Below are 20,738 nucleotides of genomic sequence, written 5' to 3'. Positions count from 1 at the left end.
CGGCTGTTTCGGACGCAGTTCGCCTACCGGCACGGGCTGCTGTCCGCGTCAAAAGAGAAACTGACGCGTATGAAACGATGCAACAACAAACTTGTGGAGAGTGAAGCCTGTCCTGAAGCAGTCCTCATTCTGTGGTGACTGCCCCCATGGTTTACGAAAGACATGAGCGAAGGGTCACCAGTCGGCCAGTCACCGCGTGGAGGTTAGAATGCCCCTAGTTTAGAAAACGGCCGCGGTCCGCAAGTGGGCGCTGGTGGTCAGTCGCAGGAAAAAATGGCTCACATGTGAAGGAAAAGTGCAAAATAAGCTGCGCACGTGTGTTTACAGTGTGTATTCCTATTTTAAGTTGTGCGTTAGCGATAAAAGTAGCCAGGTTGTGACAAGGTTCATCGAGCTCCGTCCGAATGTGCCCCCCTTGGTGTTAAATTCGGGCTTGTTTTCACCCGTGGTCACCGCTCTGCTCGGGCCCCGGGATAAGCCTACCCTAGGCCTCTCGGCGAAGGTCGCCAGCCCAACAGACGCAGATTAGATTAATTCCCGTGCGAAGCGCCGAGCTTGGCGGACAGCCGCGGCTTGCCGCGGCGCGACGCTCGGACCGGGACGTCCTTTTGCCGTGTGCCCGGCCGAAAGGGTTAGGCCGCCCGCCTGGGTCAGCTGCCGAGGGTCCCTGGAGGAGATCGCCTGCCTTTTTTCGACAAGGGCACCCGATCGGCGCTGCCTAGGCTGATTTCTCGTGATCGGCGAGGTGCCCCAGGCCCCCCGGAGCACGCGAGTGGGCGATGACGCCCCGGGCAGCCCCAGGTAGACGAGGATGACTTGCCGCCCTGCCCTGCTGTCCCTGCTGGAGCCTGTCTAGTCCAGTGCCCCCTCCAGGACATCTGCATCTGGAGTCTGGACCAGAAACATTTCGCTAGTGTGTTCGCCTCGCCCTACTCGGACCCGCCCTCTTTGTGGACGACGCGGTTCTAAATGGACTCGGTTGTTCGTTACAGAAGTTTCTGAACCACTTGTCCAGAGGCTTGTTGTGTTAGGGGTCTCTGCCATTTGGGCTCCATGGACATAACCTAATTCACACCTGTCAAATGTAACATTCCATTCTTGGGCATAGCTGAAGGATTATGCTTAGGTAGGGTGTGCTGCTGGAAAAGTTGCTATAAATTGATGTATTTTTCGATCCATGTTCAATTTTACTGTACTAATCTGAGAACTAGAGGTACAATTTCATTGTAAATTTTGTTTATTTAAAGTGATAAGGCACAGCTGGTTTTTCTAATCCTCGCCATTTATCTATGGCTTTACATAGCAAGGAATTTTTTTTTGTTTCCAAACTTGGACATGAGTGAATGTTTTTCTTTGCTGTTTGGCAAAAATTATGGCTAAAGTAAATGTATATAAATTAATCCTTGGCTTATGGAGGTTAAGTGCTTTCCTGTTTTTCTTGTTGTCATAATTTTTGTCTCATGGTCTCACTTTGATTCCCATTCATGGATATTTAAGAAACTTACTCTCATTGTCCTACCTTCTTGGATACGATTAATTTGTTAACAAATTAGTATTTGGTTTCTCAAGTTGTATTTCAATATGTTTTAAATATTTCAATTGTTTCAAACTTATTCTGTTTCAGTGTGCTGAAATGTCTGGGCGCGCCTGAGATCAGCGCGACCAGCTATGGAGAACTCGAATTCAGCTGGTGGTCGGAGGCGAGGAACAACCAAGCATTCAGCAGAAGACCAGGCCCTTGACCAGATTGCTAAAGAGGTAAGCTTATTTAAAGTGAAGATTGACTCAAAGCAACCGCAAACATCTCATTCAATGAATGTGCTCCTGTGAAAGACTTAAGTTAAATCAAGGAAATGTTCATAAATTTAATGCACTTGGTTCTGTTTTCTATTTTGTATATCTATTTTACTGACTTCATACAAAGTCTGTCATTGTGTGAGTGTGTGCGTATCTTAGCATCTTCCTCAAATGCCGAAGAGCTCTCAGAGCACCTGAAGAAAATTGAAACCAACTTCACAGGCACCTACTTGACATCTACTACTGAAGCAGAAGAGAAAGCAGACACATGTTCCCATTTGGAACGTCTGTCTCAAGTCTGTGTCAAGACCCCAAGCGGGATCATAATTTCATGTCGTCAGTGGACAATTGTCGAGACCCATCCCCACCAAGCCAGTACCACCCCCTATCCGTTTGAAAAGATTTTTGCACGTTTGCAAGACCCGCGTCCGATTGTCATCTGCGTGCTCATGATGCAGCGCCCTTCGTCCGCCCGTGTGCGTGTGTGTGTGTGTGTGACTGTGACTGTGAGTCGCGTGCTATACATAGCCGTGTCGCGGGCGTGGAGGCAGTGTAGGCACGTGGCGACGCTGGGGCGGCGGGGCGGCGGGAGGGAGGGCGTCGCGACGCCGGCTCGTCTGGAGTGCAGTGCATGTGCATCTCGTAGTTGTGCCTGATGAGAGGCGCGGGTCGCAGGCCAAGCAGCCGCAGCCGCCTCTCCCTGTCCCGTCGGTCCCGTCGCCATGGCGCTGCTGCTCGTCTTCTGGCTGGTGCACCTGTACTGCGTGCCGGGCACGGTGAGTGAGGCGGTGGCGTGCTGCGTTGTGATTGCGAGTGAGCGGCCCCCCACGTCCTGACGGTCCTGCCCTGCCTGCCGAAACGTGTGTGTGTGTGTGTGTGTCTGTGCGTGCGTGGTGCCGGCCGGCCGGCATGGCTGCGGCCAGGGCTGCAGGGCGGGCGTCGTCAAGGCGTCGCGGCGGTCGCGGCACCACAATTAACTCGGCGTCGTCCGAGCCCTGCGGCCCTGCAGCCCTGCAGACAGATTCCCAGCGGTGCTTTCGTCGCCCTGTCTCTCTCGCTCTCGCTGGGTGTGCCGTAGGGGTGCGAGAGAGACTGAGCGACGAAAGCACTGTCCGGAATCGGGATAGGCCACGCAGCGCTACGCAGGGCCCCACGGGGCCCTACGGGGGCGGGGAAGGGGAAGTGAGGGGCTGGCAAAGGCGATGCCCCTGCACTCTCTGCACTCCGCGCGGGGCAAGCCAAAGGCAGGCCAAAGGCAGGCCAATGGCAGGCGCGCGCCCCGCTCGGCATTTTCTGGCAGATCGTCAGCCCGAGGACGCCGTGTCGCCGTGCAGTAGGGGGAGCCGGCGGAAAGCTAACGAGGGGGGCTCCTTTTTTCAGTCGTGCCTTTCGGACTTCCCCTCTGCGACTGTCGCTGGCGCGGCCCGCTCGGCGCCCACCCCGGCCGGCGGCGGCGGTGGCAACCCCCACAAGTGGCCCTTCCCTTGCCTCCCCCGGTCGGCGAGCCCCGGCCCAGCCCTCTCTGCTCGCGAGCCTCTCCCTGTTTTGCAACTCGCGCGCCACGCGGCGCTATACCGGCAACACTCACCGTTCCCCGCCGAGCTGCGCGCCGCACTGCACCGCTGTTTTGTGCGGGTGGCTTGAAGCTCGCAGGCTTGATGCCCGCGGCGGTGCGCTGGCGCTGCCGGCGGAGCGGAGCGAGCGGGCCGACCGGGGCAGGCAGGCAGGCAGGGCAGGCCTACCTAGCCGTCGCCACTCGTGCGGCGTGCAGCGCGTGCTCGCGGCGCTCGCGGCCTGCTTGTGCTTATCGCCGCCCCACCGGGCCTACCAAGCCTACCCAGCCTACCAAGCGCGCCACTGTTAGGAATACCGTCTCGCTCTGGCGGTGATAGCGAGAAAGAGAGAGAGAGGAGAAGCGCGCAAGTGGCGGCAACCCGCTGCGTCGCGGTCCCTGCGCGGGATTTGCTCCCAGCTTGCGGCCTTCCCCGCCAAGCAGATGCGTCTGGCCGTCTGCCTGATTAAGCCCTATAAACTGCCGGCCGCGCTGCTGCTGCTGGCTGCAGCGCCGTCGAAGCTTTCATTGTGGGGACGTGATGTCATCGGCGGGTTCGGCGGGGCGTTCCCACAGTGCCCCACAGTAGCTGGAGGAGGGAACGTGTCAGGCGCACAGCGCGCACAGCGCGCACAGCGCGCACAGCGCCGGCCGCCAGCTTCAACTCTGTCTGCGGATTACAGTGCTTGATTGACGGCGGCCTCTGACAGCTTCCTCTAACGGGTTCCTCTGACGGTTTCCTCTCTGACGGCGTCCTCTCTGACGGCGTCCTCTCGGAAGGCTTCCTCTGAAGGCTTCCCCTCTGACGGCGTCCTCTCTGAAGGCTTCCCCTCTGACGGCGTCCTCTCTGAAGGCTTCCCCTCTGACGGCGTCCTCTCTGAAGGCTTCCCCTCTGACGGCGTCCTCTCTGAAGGCTTCCTCTGACGGCCTCCTCGCGTTTGATGGGCCTCGTGACGCGGAGCGCGCCGATGCGGCCGTGACGGCGCAAGCGACGTGCTAACGAGCCTCGCTGCGTCGCCACTGGTCGCCACTCGGTGCAGCTGTCGCGAGATTTGGCGGAGCGCCTCGCGTAGCCTCGCGGGGCGGGGACCTTGAGTTTGACGGAGACCCCGGAGCGAACCGCCCGCCCTGCGCCCGGATCCTCTCCGGGGGCGGCGCGGCAGTGCAAGGGAAGTCCCCGTTCGCCCCCCTGGTCGAGCCCGGCTGGGCCTGTGTCTACCTGCCTCGCGGACCCGCGGCGCGGTGGGCGCGGTGGGGTGGGGCGGCCCGCTTGGAGCCGCCAGCCAGCCCGGCCGGCGTGGAAGTGTGGAGCCAGTGAGTCGACGACATCGCAAGTGCGCGCGTTGCGCTCCGCCGCCTCGCCACGCCCCGCTCCGCGCCCCGCGGCCCGCTGAGCCAGGCACTTATTCCGCGAACGTGGTGCCTTTGAGGCGTCGGCGGGTCGGCGCCTTTGCGTCGAGCACCACGCGCCGACAACGCGCTGCCCGCTGTGCCGACCGCGCCCGCTCGCTTTTTCGCGGTCCGCGGCCCCGGGCTGGACGGCTCCGACGGCGTCCTGGTGCGGCCAGTGCCGTCGCCGCCAGCCCCGCGGAGTCACGCGCAGCACGTAGGCGTCGCGCCGAGTCGCGCCGAGTCGCCCGTGTCGTCCGTGATGCAAGTGTCGCGAGTGGGATGAGTGTGGAAAGCGCGCACGACGCGTAAGTGGGGTGAAGTGCGAGTGCCGCAAGCAAGTGCCGGCGAAGCGAAGCGCTTTGAGCTGTGGCGCGTTGCACAGTGGGCCAGAAGACCAGTGGAGGCGGCTAAAATTCTGTTTTGAGCTCCTGAGTCGCTAAACAGGACTGGAACTGAGCGTTTGACCCCACCAATGGATTTCTCGTTCGAAGAGCAACCCATTGGTGGGGTCACACGGTCGGTTCGAGTCCCATTTATCGACTCTGGAGCTCAGAACGCGTCTAGAATTTTTGCCGCCTCCACCGGTCTTCAGGCCCACTGTGCGTTGCCGCGCTGGGTGCATCCTCGTCCATGTCCGTTCCCCTCCCTCTTTTCAACCTGTGCTGCGATCTCCCTGCCGAGCTGCTTTGCGGCTCGTTGAAGCGAGTGCCGTGTGGTAGAGTGGTGCAGTGCTTCAGTGTGTTTACGCCGGAGGCCGTCGGCGGTCCTGGAGGAAGATTTCGGTCCCCTCGTCGTTCGCGGTGCAGGCAGGCGGCACCGCCCAGGGCTGCTCCACTGCTCCACGCCGCGCGGCGACGCGGCTCTGCTGGTCATTGATACCCCGCGGCGCCCCGCAGTGACCGATTACCGCGCCCCGCGTTCGGCGCCAACGCGACCTCTACGGCACGCCCCATGAGTGCGAGAGAGACACTCTCGGTGGCTCCGCCGCCACCGCGTCTGGAGTTGAGCTCGTATCGAGTGACGCGGCGGCGGGCGGCGCTCCTGTTGTCGGGGTCGGGATTAGCCGGCATTAGCGCTCCTGAAGGTCCCGAAGTGTCGCGTGACGATGGGGCTGCCCCTGGAATGGCAATGGCGGGAATGCTTCTCTCAAGTGGAGCGCATCAGCGCGCCGCGTTGGACTCTGGATATTTTGAGGGGTGCCGGGGGTGCCCCGCTCGCAGTCAGCTGAGCGTGAGAGTCCGCAGTGACCCGAATGCGTCGGGATGCTGAGGTGGTGGGGCCCTGTGGGGCCTCACGGGGGGCTCGGCTCTCCCATCCCAACCCGCCCCTGCCGCCCCCACCCCCGCAGCGTGCCCATCCAGCCCATCCCGAGAGCGGTACAGGGGTCCTGCAGGAATCGATCCCGGGGCGACCTTGGGCCCCGCGTCGCGGTACGTCGCGGGCGGCCCTGACCGTCAGGCCTGTTCTTGGCCACCAGTGTGCCGACCAGACGCAGCGCGCCCAGCTGTTTCTGCACGACATCGCGTGTGTCGGCGTCGTCTGCTGCCGCGTCGTCTGCCGCCGTGTCGTCTGCCACCGCCCAGCCGGTCCCCGGGCTGTCCTCGGTAGTCCGCGACCTCCTGCCCGCTTCCCAGGGCAAAGTGAATGTTAGGCCCAACCGTCGGTGGGAACTTGTTGGGAGGCCTCAGTGGCCTGTCGCGGCCTGTCGCGGCCTGGCATGGCCTGGCATGGCCTCCAGCGGCCTGGTGCCCCCCGTGGGGCCGTGGGCACCTGGTGGGAACTCAGAGTGTGTGCGCGGTCCTTGGTCCTGTAGGGAGGGCAGCACAGGGCTCTGGTTGTGCAATGTTTGCCTCCGCCACTATCAGTGCCCCAGGTGACAGAATTCCGGAAATGGGGGGCGGGGGCGGTGAGTCACTTCATTGTGTGTTTAGGTTTCCGAAAATACATGGCGCGATCCGAAATGTGGGTTTGTGTGGCGCGCGCGCTCTGCCTGGTGACGTCACTGCCTCGTTCTGTTGTCCGGTGCTTGGTTTGACTCGAGTGTTGGACGCGCGGCGCAGCAGCATGGGACCCAGTGGACCCTTGCCCTTCGACGGTATTAGAAACGTCGCGGCTCGCTAATCAGCGTCCGGCACTTGTCAAGGCGTGAGTGCGAGAGAGACACTGTGAGTGGGAGAGAGACGGGGCGTCTTGCCGGTGATTGCGCGGGTCCTGGCATTCCTGTCGTCCGCTATCGCCGCGCCTTGGGCTGCCTTGGGCTGCCTTCGCTGCGAGCACTACGAGACGAGGTCGAGGACTCGAGGCGAGGCAGGGCCGGTCGGGCCTGGCGGTGTTTACACTGTCCCCACTGCGTCCCCCAGGTGTTCGCTCGCCGAGGGAATGCCGCTGACTCGTGCGACTGGGCTCGCCAGGCTCGCCCCGCCCCGCCCTGCCAGGCAGGATGATTCCCCAGCTCTGCTTCCGTCGCTGTCTCTCTCGCACCCCTGTGGAACACCGCGTGAGTGCCAGAGAGACGGAGCGGCGATGGGCTTGCAGCCACTTCGCGCCCCGCCCGCTTCTTGGATGCATCGGCCGCGCCATGGCTGCGCTCGCTGCGCTTGCTTGCTTTCGGCCGGCTGACTGCAGCATGCTGGTTCAACCAGTTCAACGCTCCCGTCCCGCGCGTCGCTTTCGTTTGAGTTAGCAGTCTCGTTGTGTTTTTATTTTTAGCGGTGGCTGCGAAGCCGCGAATGATCGCGGCGGATCGTTTCTGGGACGCTCCGGGGGAAGTCCCGCCGTCCCGAGTGGCTCGCGAAATATTGGCGGGTCGCATATGTCGAGTGGGCTTCGAGTTTCTGTTTGCTGGTGGCGATGCAGGTCGGAAAAGGGGGGGGGGGGCTGCTCCACCACCTCCCTGTCCCAAAAGCGCGCTAATTGTTCGCCTGATGGCCGTATCTGGCGTATCTACGGAGCGATTCCAAATCATCGTTTGGTCGCTCTGTCTCTATCGCACTCGTGGGGCACCCCGTAGGGGTGCGTGAGAAAAACCACCAAAACGAGCCTTTCGGAATCGCCCGGGCGGATTACCGGGCTGACAGGCTGTCAGCCTGCAGCGTGGGCAGTCCCGACGGGCAGGGGTGGCGCGGCGCGGCCTACCCGCCGGGCGCCCCGCCCCCCGTCCTCCCCTTCCCAGTCCCGCGGTGTGACGTGCCGTGTCGTGTGCGCCAGGTGCGCGATGCTCGCCGGCCAGGTGAACGGCGTCGCGGAGAAGGACAAGGAGCAGGCCGTCGCGACGCCCGCCGACGCTCTGGAGTGCGACGAGGACCCCAAGGACTCTGTTGGCGACGAAGCGCCCGCCGACGCTCTGGAGTGCGACGAGGACCCCAAGAACTCTGTTGGCGACGAAGCGCCCGCCGACGCTCTGGAGTGCGACGAGGACCCCAAGGACTCTGTTGGCGACGAAGCGCCCGCCGCCAAGTCGCGGGACGCGAAGGAGGGCCATGTCGAAGAGGACGACCCTGCCGAGGGGGACGATGACGCCGCGAGCGAGGGTGGAGGCAAGGACGACGACGAGGACACCGACGACGCGTTCGAGGACGCTGAGTTCGCACCGCCGCCGCTGGCCCGCGGCCGCAGCAGCAGCTCTGTGGGGGCGTGGCTGACCGACGAGGACGAGGAGAGCCTCATCGTGGACTTCCTGGACAAGAGCACGGACGAAGTACGGCACGCCCTGCCGGGCCGCGTTAAGCGCCCCTAGGGCGGCACGCGCCACAAGGGACGGCCTTCGCTCGGTGCTGACGGCCTGGTGTTTGTGTTGCAGGCTGAGGCGCGTCTCGCGGCCCGCAGGCAGGCCAGAGCGGAGGCGCGGGAGATTCGAATGCGGGAGCTGGAGCGGCAGCAGAAGGAGTCCGAGGAGAATGCCGACCGCCTGTACGACATGCATCCCGGTGAGTAGCCTCCCCCTGCCCCGCACCTCCCCGACGTCAAGTTCATCCTTGAGGAGACCGTCTGACTGTACCGATGCTCCCCAGAAACTGCTCTCCGGACGCCGCCAGCGCGCTCCGTGAGCCAGTCGCGGACGCCCGTCGTCAACAACAGCGGCGGCGGCAGCAGTGGCGGCAGTGGCGGCGCCAACAACCACCAATGGAGCCGGCGGTCCTCGGAGGACTCCCTGGAGGACGGCGGCGGCCCCAGCCCCGGCCCCAACGGCGAGACGCCGCGGGACGGCAGGTCGACGCGCGACCTGCGGCACGAGCTCAAGGAGGTGGAGGACAAGTTCCGGAAGGCCATGATCCAGAACGCGCAGCTGGACAATGAGAAGGCGAGCTACACGTACCAGGTGGAGCTGCTCAAGGACAAGCTGGAGGACCTGGAGGTGGCGTACGCCCAGCTGCAGGTACGTGTCGGCGCACTGTACTACTACACTACTGTACCGGGAAGAGCGGACGGACTCCGGGCTCATGTCATGTGTCTTGTTTGCAGCGTGAAAACAAGGAGAAATGTCGCGAGGTCGACCAACTCAAACGCCTCACGCAGCGCTTGAAGGATGATCTGGTGATGTGCCAAGCTGCTTTGGAAGAGCGTGATAGACTTATTCAGGTAAGCCCTTACATTAAATACCTTGGGGAGTGGTTGCCATTTTTTTTTCAATGAACTTGATGAACTTATCTTTCTTTCTGGTTTTGCAGGAACAAGGTTTGGTTATTGTTGGTGATGAAGGGGAGCTAGATGGCTGTGAAGATGGTGAGAAGCGGACACCTAGGAAAGCTCTTGTCTCTGTTGAATCAGCAGAGATGCTGCAGAAAGCGGGTGAAGGGTCTCTAGGTCTGTAAACTGCAAGATAACTCATACCTAACAATTTGTAAATATTGACATTTTCTTTTACTAACAAAATTCTATGTGTCTAGATGTTCGACTGCGAAAGTTGGCAGAGGAACGTAATGAACTTTTGGATCAAATCCGGCATTTTAAGTTGGAGCTCGAAGACGAGCGCAGTAGACATCGAAATGGACCTCGAACTCTTAATGGTCCACAAGACTCAGATATGGAAGACCTTCAAAGTATGTTCTTCTTGACTCACTTGTTCAGTTGTGTGGAACATTACTTACCTGTCACAAATTTAATTATGTTGCCAAATTTTTCAGGGGAATCTCAAAAATTGTTAGGGGATTATAAATTCAAACTTCAGAAGGCTGAGCAAGATGTTTCAACATTGCAGGCCAATGTAAGTTATGATTTATTTAAATACACATAGAACTCACCCAATTAAGTAACTGTTTATTTAATGTAATATCTGATCTTATGGCTTTTGCAGGTTGCAAGATTGGAGAGTCAAGTTATCCGTTACAAATCTGCTGCTGAAACAGCAGAAAAAGTAGAGGATGAATTAAAGGTAGAAAAGAGGAAACTGCAACGAGAGGTAAGTTCTTTTTCAACCTTCAATTTCAATGTGGCATTAACTATTCAGGTCTACTGAGCTGGTATTTTCCATACTGTTTCTTGTGTGTGAGTGGACGTGTAGCAGGATGGATGCTATGTTTTTCCTTTTTATTCCACATTTTTAGTGTTAGGGCTGTTAGTGTGTGTGAGAAGGCATAAACAAGGTATCTCTTACAGTACTTTCATATCTTTCAGTGACTTTGTTTGATGATGGCTGATTTTTCATTCTTTGAGTTAAGGATGTGGCTTATGGCTTTGTTTAGTACCATCTATTTGATGAAGCATGCGGTTTTATTGTTGCTACTTTTCTTACAAAATTCCGTCCTAGCTTGTCATCACTATTATCTTGCACTTGACACTTTCCATCTCATGTCAATGTCAGCTATTTATTAAAGCTTTATTTCTCTTCAAGAATGCCTTTCTCATATTTAGGAATTATAAGAAAATATCTAACTTAATGAAGTTGCAATTGCAGGTTATTAATGGGCTTGGAGATGAGAGTACTCTGGCTGTGTCTGATATAGCATTTGAGGAAACTGGGTCATTAAAAGAATCAGGTCATTTAGAGGAGGTCAAAGAAGCAGATGAGCTGTCTGAAAGGATCGAGGATAGCAGCAATGAAGGTGGTGATGAGCAAGATTTCTGGGCGGTAATATTTGATGGGACTTCAGATGAAACTTGTCAAAACCCATCTTCAAATGAATCAAATGGGGCTGATGTTTGTGATCCAAAATCTTATCCAAAGAGCAGCGTTAACAATTCCCAGTTCACAAAGATATGTGAGGATGATAGTGATGATGAATCTTTTGAAGCAATTTCCGCCATAGCCTTCCTTCTGGGTGACGAGGCTAATTATGCTGTTGACTCAAATGCTGTTGACAAAAATTTTGTGAAGGAAAACTGTACAGTTTGTGTTGCTGTTGAAGATGAAGCAGAAGACTTCTGGGCTAAATTACAGGAGGAAGATGACGAAGCATCTGACTTTCAGAATCAAAAGTCAGACCGCGATGAATTTTCTGATCCAAATTCATGGTCCATTTTAGGATCCAGTGATCTCCCTGGTGCTGATCAGTGTCCCAATCATTGTCAATCTGAAGGAGCAAGGAATGAAAATGATGTTGAATCGGATATGTTTGATTACCTTGAAGGTGTTACAATTTGGGATGAAGATGGAGCTGACGAGAACAGTAATGTCGCTAATGGCTTTTACAATGATGAATTGGATTATCTCGTAGGAGTTACTATTTGGGCAGAGGCACCTGCTGATTTATTGTATGAACAGCAAGCTGCTATCGAGGATCCAACTGGTATTCTAGATGAAGGCAAAGTTCATCCCTCAGAATACTACTGGAGTTACAATATTCATAACTTCGATCCTCAAGATCTATTAGGGGGAAAAGAACCAGAAGTTCACTTTGTGAGTCAAGAATCAAAACGGTCTTTTGAAGTGTCTCTTGACAATGACGGCTTGGAGGCTGTAGACATGGACACAAAATCCCCTTTCCCGAGCCTTGACAAAGAGAAATCCGCTGCTAAGCACTTGTTTGCAATACCAGAATCGCCCCAAGAGGTTGAAGGGGCCCTGAACCTGAAAAGCCCAGCAGCCAAGAATGGTTCTTCCCAAAGGTTCCCCAAGCACTCAATGATTCCCAAGCCCAAGAAACAGAATCAACAATGCCACAAGTCGGATGCGGATGCGAACGCGAACGCGGATGATTCCCCAGCGCCAAATGTCACCTCGGCCACTTTAGATCGTCCCGGCAGTCGCAGGTCGCGGGATCGAGACAGAGACAGGGAGAAGGACCGGGATCGGCGCAGGCGAGGACGAGGGTCTCTATTCCCCACCCTAATTTGTCTTGTCTGTCGTTTTGCCCATTTTGTTTTTTTCTGCACGTGCCTGGTTTGCTGCCCCCTCCTTGGAGTGAAAGTTGAGTCAACTACATCATGTTCCCTTTCCCCAGGAATTTGTATATTTTGGACCTTATCTCTGTCAACTCCTCGAGTTTCGGCAGGTTCGTTGGCTAGTATGTTATCATCATCACTCTGACCTGCACTTAGCATGAACATATGAACGAACGAACCTGCTCTGCATCATTTTGTATGAAGTGTTTCCTTTTCCTTATCTATTTTTCGTTCCTGTTTCATGCTGCTCATTTCCTTTTTTACTTCAGTGGTATTATGTATTGCTCCTGTAGGTGAAAGAGATATCGGAGCGATTGACTCTTGCTGAAGCAGCTAAGCTGGCGCTGACTCAGCAATGCGAGAGGCTCAAGCAGATCATCAGATAACACCTATGCATCCATCACCAGTACTATCAACCATCATTTCATCTCAACTTACCAGTTCGTTTGTTTTCTGTCTTTCCATTTTGTCTGTGTTCATCCAGTTAAACCCGCCTTTAATCATCTCATTCAATGATTCAAAAGTAGTGCATACACTCATTTTCATTAATTTTTAAAAATTATTACTTTTTTCCTTTTTTTTACTTTTACTAATTTTTTTTGCACTATTTTTTTATTACTTCCTATTTGAATTTCTATAAAGTGTAATCATTCTCTGCGTATTGGTTGATGGGTATTTCTTTCTGAATTGCATAGCCCTACGTACAAATGAAAGATCTTTCAACTCTTCCGCATACATGCCATAGCCTTGGTCAACCAAATGCTAGCATGAATTTAATTTGTACTCTCACCACAATTCCTATGCTATTGCTATAATATACGTATTGTGTGCATCATCACTTAACTCACAGGTGCTGCTGAATTATTGAAGTGGGAATCCGTTCGTTTGTTTTTCCTTCTATCTCTGAATGGTGCGTTTTCTTTTTGTCGAAGACTATCCCTCTTTTGTCCCCCAATCTCTCATGTGTGTGTGTGATGATTTGAAATAATATTGACTGATTTTTATTCCTCTTTAAGATGCATCCCAAGTTGTGCTTTTGTAACCTTTTCTAAGTCAGGATATTCTGATTGTCGTTTCATCTAAGATATCGAAGTCATGTAGCTTGTTGCATTTGACTGTATTTCATTCAACCAATGTTTTTTTTTATTAACTTTTTGCATAACTTACTCCGTTTTGCTTCACTGCTGTGATACCTGCCTTAATTGTTTCTGTTTCAGTGTGTTTATTAATTGATTGCTGTGGATTTAACAATTGTTTTCTTAGTTTGTTCAGTTTTAAGATGTAAATACGTACATTTTTGTCGTTTTTTCCATAGTGTGACAGTGTGCCAGACTTGATGTGAGCATTTGTCCTCCTTTTCGGCCATTTAAGGTATCAGTGTAAATCTGGCTCCGCTGTTCCTCAGTCAGGTCGCAATATACCAAACAAGGCTGACTTGATGGCCAAGTGTCTGAAATTCACAGTTTGAAGTACACAGTTCATGTGACATAACCAATCTACCATGTGTGTCACAATGTAACTGGTACTTCTTATGTTTTCCCGTTCCTTGATAGGATGTTAGACAGTCACAGAACTGAACAACGATTTTTTGGCTTCATTTTACATGACACTACAAGCCTTGTGTTTTATGTTTTGCAGCTCCGGGAGTCGTTGGCACATGCAGAGGAACTAGAGACAGCCAATTCACATCTTCAAAGAAGATTGGATAAACTAAAAAATGCCAAGTCTGCTCTATTTAAGGATCTCTGATGTCCATTCTACCATGGTGAGATAAAAATTTGCCATGGATCTGTCCTAAAGACTTTATTTCTCATAAAATGGTTAACTAAATTGATTTGATGGATTACGTCCACCTAGGCATGAATTCATTTGACCATGTACTTTCCCAAATATATTGGGGCACTGTCTATTTGTTTCAGTATCCTATTAAATAATCGTTTATATATTCTGTATTTCATGATATTAAGAGAGGTAACTGTCATTCAATGATTTAAATTCAATTTTGGTTGTTTTGTGTAATTTGCAACACCTCCCTTCTACTTATGACATAAGGATTTGGTAAGTTTCCATGCACCAAATTGGTACTGCAATGGCTTATTCACTTTTAATAGTGTTTGTGATTAAATATTGGGTCCTAAAGATACTGACTGACTTGTCTCAGGCCTATACTAAGACCTCCAGACCATTTAAAATGGGATAACTTTGAAGCTCTTAAGCTCTTAAAATTAAGTCTAGCTTTCTTCCTGCCGTGGTGTTTTTAATTTATTTGTGTGTTGTAATTTCATTTTTTTCGATTATTGTCCCTCCTTTCTGTAATTTTCATTTTCTGTCTGAATCTGTCAGTCCTAGGGTTCAACAAGGGGTCAAGAGTTTCATTTTTACCACATGTTGCAAAGGGAGGGGTTGCGTGGTTGATTGATTGATTTAACTCCTGCCTGCCTTCTCTCTTTTGCCTTGTTAACTTTTTTTTTTTTTTTTTTTTTTTGGGGGGGGGGGGGTTAAGAAACGAGAGAAGCCATGTGCCTCAATATTGTACATATCAACATTATTTGTGCCATTGAATTCACACAAACTAGAGCTGGCTTCATGACTGTTGGTGCTTTACAAAATTTTTTTTGACGAAAAAATTTTGTTTGTACTCTTGAAAGGCTCAATGAATTTTTTTATCTTGCTCTTGCTGTTTGATGGAACTCACTCAGTGCAATATATTGATGAAGTTTCTATGTACGGGTTTGTTTAGGCTGAAAAATAGAAATCAATGTTTTTCCCTTCGATTTGTGTACGATACTACTTATGGACCACCACAGACATTTTAGTTTCTGATTCCAAGTTTTGTTCAAATGCCACTTGCATTTATGAACTTCCAGTGAGCAACTTGCCTGTACTTGCACAGTTTTAAATGGGCAAATGTGGCGTTTCTTGCCATAATCCTTTTAAACTAATAATAATAAATAATTGAAGAGGTGGCTGTGTACCTTGCCTTATTTTGGTGAGAATCCTGCCTTTTTTGTTTTGCAAAATTTCCACTGCATGTTTCCCTTTTCAGCAATTTAAGAAAGACTGCTAAGATGCATATTATGAATGCATACCCATTGTAAGTAGCATTGTAGTGGATATATATTTGGATTCTTGGAAAGATGCATTGGTCCCCATAATGTAGTGAGTTAGATCTTTAGAAATCCACAGTGCTGAAATTGCTGCAGCAGCATAACTCTGCTTCCTAGATGCTTAGCCAAGCTTTCTTGAATATCTTCATCTTTGTTGTTCGGATCGAAGCATACCAATCAAGATATTATTGTTTGACTTATTGTTCTTGAACCCTATTCCTATGTGTGACTGTCAGGTGTTAAATTGAATTCTTTGCATAACATTTTGTTTGTTATTTTGATTTTTTGGTATTGTTAGTTAGACCAAATGAGGAAATGGTGCATTGGTGGGAGACTCTGGTATCCCACTTTACTGGAATTGTGATACCATTGGTTGTTACCTTGTGTGTATGCCACTTACAGAAAGGATGTTTCAATTCCCATTTTATTGCATGCCATGCTTAAATTGCATCTTTTGTTTTGAATTAATGACTTGATTTTTTAATACTTGCATTTTTATTTGCTAAATTCTTTATGAACCAGCTTTACAATGACCTGTCAATTGTTTATTAACAGCTATTAGTATTTGCTTTGAACAAAGTCCTATATAGTTAAGATGTTATTTAAGACCATTGTTTTTGTTATGTTTGTATGTATTGTGTAGAAAGAGACTTTTCAAATAAACTCCTTGTAATTATTATTATTACTATTTAGTCTGAGTTGAATTCTGCTGTTACATCACTGTTTATTTAGAGACATCTTCATTTTCCTGTTGAATATTTTTGCAGAAACAGACACTGATACTCTTTGACACTGTCATTTCGTGTGCTCATGTGTGTACACCTAATTTGTTTCTATGTAGAAGACCTTCTCCCCCGTTTGTATGGTTCTTAGTGGAATCGATGATGAAGATACATCGACTGTTCCTCTGCCTGTTTTGTAGACATTGTAACATGACCACACCACATATTTATTTGGTTAACTAAGTTTCTTGGTTGTCCTCTTTTGTATTTTTGTACGTAAGAAGCTGTAATTTAATTAGATTGTTTGTATTAAACAGGTACAGTAATGTAGAAAATTCTGTATTATTTTCTTTTTATACTTTATTGTACAGTAGAAGCTCAAGTATTCTGTGAATGAAGTTTCTAGTTGTAAAGATTTTGGAGGCAAGCTGTACTACCTGTGAAGAGTGTTTGTCCTTGTAGCCAGATGGGTGATCTCTCATTCTCCTGAAAGTTTGTTAGAAAGAATTTGTCAAGATAGAAGTTACTAGATGTCCTGGACTGAGAGATTCCTTGCCATTAAACACTACGAAGGATAATCATGAATTGTGCAATTTACAAATTTAACAAGGGTATTGACTGTTAACAGTTTCCTTTATTAACATAATTTGTATCAAATTGTATGGACAATGTATTATAATTTTTCAGAGGTACCAGTCATATAGGCAACTCTGATGCAACTGTAATTATTTTCTCCTACTTAAAAATATAATTGGTGCTGCAGTGTTAACTTATTGATGTGTGAATGGTATTAATTTTTTTTTCCTTTCTGTGGATTGTTATAAGAACCAATCATTCAATTACACTATTAAAACCATATGCATATCATTTTATTTTAATCCCTTTCTAAGGTTCTTAGTATTTGATTCAAACCTACCTTTGTAGTAATGTTTTCATCCCATTGGCCCACTAAAGATTTTTAAGTACTGAATACCACATGCAGAACTAGAAGTTCTTGACAACTAGGAATCCAATCTCATATCAACATCATCCCATAGTGTACACCCTGCAGAGTTTCTTTGCTTCGATAAAAACTGCTTAGTCTTTTCAGATATTTGACCTTGAGCTTCACTTAAGAATTTAACAGCACTGACTACTTCATTAAACCCGAAAGACTTGCAGGGACCCTTTTCTCTTGAAACCCATGAGAATGTAGAAGTAGCCTCCATCCACTGGCCAGAAATTTTAAGAAAGTCCAATGCACTCTTTAAAATGTCATCAGACTTTTCCAGCACTCTTCTTGCAACTATGGGCAATTCTTCCAAAACCTTCCAGAACACCACTGCCGCACCTTTCCGCTCGCGCATAAGTTTGTTGATTGAAAGGACAAGGCTTGAGGCAATGCTACTGTCATCATTAATTATGACCTGCCATTAAGACAAAAAGCAGCAAAAATTAAATTTCAAATTTATTTGTAAAAGATGTTCAAAAAATGAAGAGAACAAACCTGCATAGCTACAGCAATATTTTGACCTGATGTATCCTGCTTCAACCAATTGTAAAAGGTTTGCTCCAACTTTCCAAGGTCCGATTCATTCCTCCACAAACACATAAAAACATAAGATTGTAATTCAATAGCAGTTTGTTTCAGGTGCCCTTCAAAACTTGCAATATAGTCAAGAAGTACACGATAAATTTCTGAACAGATTAACACTGATGATACGGCATTTTCAAATCTATCTGAGCCGCAGAGTTCAATATATTCATCGATGCATGTCCGAACACATGGCGCAGAAACACCAGGGGCAGTCAACACCATTGACAACACAATGTCACTGGCCTTCCGAAGCTGCTCCCATTCAAGTCCATGGAGTTCTGGTACCAAAGCCATAAAATTGTCAAGCGCACCATTGGTTTCCAGAGTATCTAACATCTTCTCGATGGCTTTGGCAGATTGTAAGCAGTTCCTAATTTCCTCTTTTGAAGAATGAGAAATCCAATCAGTATCTTTTAGCTTTTCTACGAAGCAGTTGAATGCACAGTAAACTGGCTGGTTCTCAAAACTTGATTCATTGAGCACTGCCATAATAATAGGACTTCATATGCATGATCTGAAAATTATAAGAAGCAACAGGTTGTTATTTACAAATTGATATGACAGCTCAAGTTCTGGTACACTTGCAACAGTCACAAACCAGTAGTGAAAAAACTTAACTTAAAATGACATCTAAAGTGGAACAAAATGATTGTGAACAAACGGCAAGATGACCATAACCTGCCTAAGACTGTCAACAAACAGGCCGGTGTCTGCTGCACAAACTACAAACCAAACCAACCAAGTATGAATGAACTAAGGAAAACATGAAGAAAACTAGGAGAAATCAACTAATAAAATAAAACGTCTGAATTCGCCGTTTTCCAGGTGTGTATTTATTATTTTTTTATTTGTTGTAGTTGATTTGTTTTCAGTATAATTAATTTTCTACTGACCCTCCTAACCTGATAAAGTTGATAAAACTGATCCTGAACTGTGAAACATCGTCAGGCTATTGAAAGTTTTGAATTATTCTGTTGTTATCTAGAAAATTAACCGATTGCATGAGTCTCAGTAAAGCTGTTATTGATTAATCGAACTTTGTAAAAATATACATATCAATCAAAATGACAGTTCATGTCCTTTGTGTAACGTCTGCCGGAGGATTACCTTTATTCACTCGAAAAAAGGGTGATGGTGAATCGGTTGGTATATTATTTCATTTACAATAAAATCTATAAATGTATTAAGTTTTAACTTACTTATTGGCTCATTTTTGTGTTTAACATATTTTAGCTACCTTTCTCGATTGTTGCATCTCTGAACGGCGTACATATGTTTTGTAAGTCACAGGATGTTATTCTACAAACCACTTCTACGCAAGATACCACTTATGTTTGGGATGAATTTGAAGACAGGTGAGATTGGTTAGATATGTCGTAAGCAAGGCATTTGCTTCCACCTGTACGTAGAAACTTTTCTTTTCACAGCATTGTGTTGGTGGCAGCAGCATCTTGTTCTAGTGAAGTCATTTTACGGAAGCTATTAAATGCAGTTTTTAATTCGATGCTCCTATTGGTTGGAGTGGATGAGATCAGGAATATCCGAAACCCAGATCGTTTGAAACGAGAACTAAGAGTATGGCAATTTCACAAGGTTTCCATGTGGAAAGCAACTGTAATTTTGATTAACTCACCCTCTTTGTTTTTCAGGTGTGTTATCCACTCATTGATAAGCTAATGGATGGAGTTGATGGCAGTTCAGTTAACATTTCCACTGTAACATCTCATACAAGCCAAAGTAGGAATGCCAATGCTTGCAATGAACGTGATTCTGGAGAGTCTTACTTTTGTGGAAATCTTATAGGTTTGTCAGAAACATTACTTTGTTATGAAAGCAATGATTTGCTGGTGAGTTATTAAAAAAGTTTACCCAATTTTCCAATTAGTTTCACATGTAATACTTCAGGGACATACCTTTTTGTTTTTAGACATGTTTGGATGCATATGCAGATTGCTTAAATAGCCAGTTTGCGTGCCTTTTGGTGTCAGGGCGTGAACTTATCGCTACTCCTGCATGGGAAGATTTACATCCTCTGGAGCGTCAACTTTTGACGCTTCTCACAGTTGTAGCTTCTCCTTGCACCTCAAGTGATACACCGGTGTTCCTTCCTTTCAAGAGTCCTTCCGTAAGATTAATTAAATTTTTGCTTTCTTTTCTTATATGTACTACTTAAATAATTTCTCTGTAATTGCTATTTAGATCCCATTTAGACTAGTTTGGGTTCTTCTTGTCCCTGGAGTATCAGTTTTGGGCTTGTGTGGACCTACACCAGGATTGTCCGAAGCAGAACATTTGGCCCTTCAGTGTTGGGGATCGAGTGCAGATCATTTACGATCCATTACTCAGATAGCTCCTAGAAATTTCCCTCATTCCATACATCTTGACGTCAATGTTTTAGGGTGAGACTTGACTTTTCATATTACAGATGCTATAGTGCTTTATGTAGCAATATTTCTCCTACAAATTATTATTATTTCTCTTGTGACAGGTTTTTGCTCATCAATTTAGACACTGGAAAATATGTGTTGAGCTACACAGCAAATGACAAACCTGTTTGGCATGCAAATGATAAACCTGAAACTGTGGCCGAACGCTGTAACCCCATCAATGCACCTTCAGCTAGTCACCGACTTCATGTATTGAGAACATTTTATTATCAGGCTGCTGAATCACTTCTATTGACACAAGGTGATTTGGATTTTGTGAAGAAAGTAAAATGTAAATATCAAAAATTGTTAAATGATTGTGATTTTGGCCTTAAAATAGCTGTCAAAACAAAATTTTATGTGTTCTGATCTATTTGCAGCTGATAGCGTCAAAGAAAGCTCGGCTCTAGAGGCATATTGGTGCTCTGAATACCACAAATGCCACGGTATCCGTAGAAGCACAAATGTATTATGTGTTTTGTATGGTTCTTCCGTCCCTACACATACAATGAGGTAATTATTTAACACATAAGACATTAAATTTCAGTGCTTCTCAATTGGATCTGCCTAATTTTCTTTTAAATTTCTCTTTCGTGCATAGATTGCTGTCTCAACAAACATTAAGCATTCTCACTACTGACAAACAGCTACGCTGGTGAATATTGTAAAGTACTAACATTTTTGTTACTTTATTTTATAGCTTTATGATTGTTTAATTAAATTCCTTTTATATTTTTGTAAAATAAATATTTTAAAGCAGAACTCATGTTTTGATATCAAAAGCAGATAACTGCTCACATGTTCCGTTGGGTGTGTAAAAAATGTCCCCCCATTTTGACCCTGAAC

The 20,738-nt window shown here is 48.5% G+C and overlaps 3 protein-coding genes across 13 annotated transcripts; 2 read left to right on the top strand and 1 right to left on the bottom strand.

Annotated features, from left to right (window-relative positions):
• LOC117646410 (centrosomal protein of 164 kDa) lies at positions 1–16,663 on the top strand. 7 transcript variants are annotated; one of them, XR_004587783.1, is made up of 12 exons: positions 4,930–5,046; positions 7,949–8,438; positions 8,541–8,667; positions 8,752–9,116; positions 9,203–9,319; positions 9,409–9,544; positions 9,628–9,780; positions 9,865–9,944; positions 10,035–10,139; positions 10,635–11,989; positions 12,355–12,501; positions 13,700–13,826. XR_004587783.1 is itself a non-coding variant. In XM_034387311.1 (11 exons), the coding sequence occupies exons 2-11, from the start codon at positions 1,669–1,671 to the stop codon at positions 13,731–13,733; spliced, it is 2,562 nt and encodes an 853-aa protein (XP_034243202.1). In that variant the 5' UTR covers positions 1–202; positions 1,625–1,668; the 3' UTR covers positions 13,734–16,663. The 7 variants fall into 7 exon arrangements, 6 of the variants coding, with proteins under 6 accessions (XP_034243202.1, XP_034243200.1, XP_034243205.1 ...); XM_034387311.1 differs by lacking the exons at positions 4,930–5,046; positions 7,949–8,438; positions 12,355–12,501 and adding exons at positions 1–202; positions 1,625–1,758 and having other exon boundaries at positions 13,700–16,663; XM_034387309.1 differs by lacking the exons at positions 4,930–5,046; positions 7,949–8,438; positions 12,355–12,501 and adding exons at positions 192–326; positions 1,625–1,758 and having other exon boundaries at positions 13,700–16,663.
• Positions 16,505–19,236, bottom strand: LOC117646415. 4 transcript variants are annotated; one of them, XM_034387325.1, is made up of 3 exons: positions 19,100–19,236; positions 17,377–17,980; positions 16,505–17,296 (listed from the first exon to the last, which is right to left on the bottom strand). In XM_034387325.1, the coding sequence occupies exons 2-3, from the start codon at positions 17,953–17,955 to the stop codon at positions 16,892–16,894; spliced, it is 984 nt and encodes a 327-aa protein (XP_034243216.1). In that variant the 5' UTR covers positions 17,956–17,980; positions 19,100–19,236; the 3' UTR covers positions 16,505–16,891. The 4 variants fall into 4 exon arrangements, with proteins under 4 accessions (XP_034243216.1, XP_034243217.1, XP_034243214.1 ...); XM_034387326.1 differs by lacking the exon at positions 19,100–19,236 and adding an exon at positions 18,369–18,485; XM_034387323.1 differs by lacking the exon at positions 19,100–19,236 and adding an exon at positions 18,084–18,195.
• On the top strand, positions 18,151–20,677 carry LOC117646414 (protein fuzzy homolog). Of its 2 annotated transcripts, XM_034387321.1 has the most exons (10): positions 18,151–18,291; positions 18,452–18,608; positions 18,700–18,821; positions 18,894–19,041; positions 19,116–19,313; positions 19,394–19,591; positions 19,666–19,865; positions 19,955–20,184; positions 20,273–20,405; positions 20,494–20,677. In XM_034387321.1, exons 2-10 carry the CDS (start codon positions 18,531–18,533, stop codon positions 20,549–20,551), a joined length of 1,365 nt encoding a protein of 454 aa, XP_034243212.1. In that variant the 5' UTR covers positions 18,151–18,291; positions 18,452–18,530; the 3' UTR covers positions 20,552–20,677. The 2 variants fall into 2 exon arrangements, with proteins under 2 accessions (XP_034243212.1, XP_034243213.1); XM_034387322.1 differs by lacking the exon at positions 18,151–18,291 and having other exon boundaries at positions 18,388–18,608.
• Positions 20,678–20,738: the final 61 nt, after the last annotated feature.

This window comes from Thrips palmi, unplaced genomic scaffold, assembly GCF_012932325.1.
Source record: "Thrips palmi isolate BJ-2018 unplaced genomic scaffold, TpBJ-2018v1 HiC_scaffold_19, whole genome shotgun sequence".
Classification (NCBI taxonomy): Eukaryota; Metazoa; Arthropoda; class Insecta; order Thysanoptera; family Thripidae; genus Thrips; species Thrips palmi.
Note: the sequence above shows the minus strand (reverse complement) of the source record. Positions and strands in the feature narration are given on the sequence as shown.

Excerpts from the sequence above, each read along its gene's own strand:
- LOC117646410 (XM_034387308.1), top strand. The coding sequence starts at position 5,021 with ATGAGTGTGGAAAGCGCGCACGACGC. Across the intron at positions 9,545-9,627 it reads AGCGGGTGAAGGGTCTCTAG|ATGTTCGACTGCGAAAGTTG; the intron begins GTCTGTAAACTG and ends CTATGTGTCTAG. Across the intron at positions 9,781-9,864 it reads AGATATGGAAGACCTTCAAA|GGGAATCTCAAAAATTGTTA; the intron begins GTATGTTCTTCT and ends CAAATTTTTCAG.
- LOC117646414 (XM_034387321.1), top strand. The coding sequence starts at position 18,531 with ATGACAGTTCATGTCCTTTGTGTAACGTCTGCCGGAGGATTACCTTTA. Across the intron at positions 18,609-18,699 it reads AAAAGGGTGATGGTGAATCG|CTACCTTTCTCGATTGTTGC; the intron begins GTTGGTATATTA and ends AACATATTTTAG. Across the intron at positions 19,042-19,115 it reads GTTTGAAACGAGAACTAAGA|GTGTGTTATCCACTCATTGA; the intron begins GTATGGCAATTT and ends TTTGTTTTTCAG.
- LOC117646415 (XM_034387325.1), bottom strand. The coding sequence starts at position 17,955 with ATGGCAGTGCTCAATGAATCAAGTTTTGAGAACCAGCCAGTTTACTGT. Across the intron at positions 17,297-17,376 it reads ATATTGCTGTAGCTATGCAG|GTCATAATTAATGATGACAG; the intron begins GTTTGTTCTCTT and ends TCTTAATGGCAG.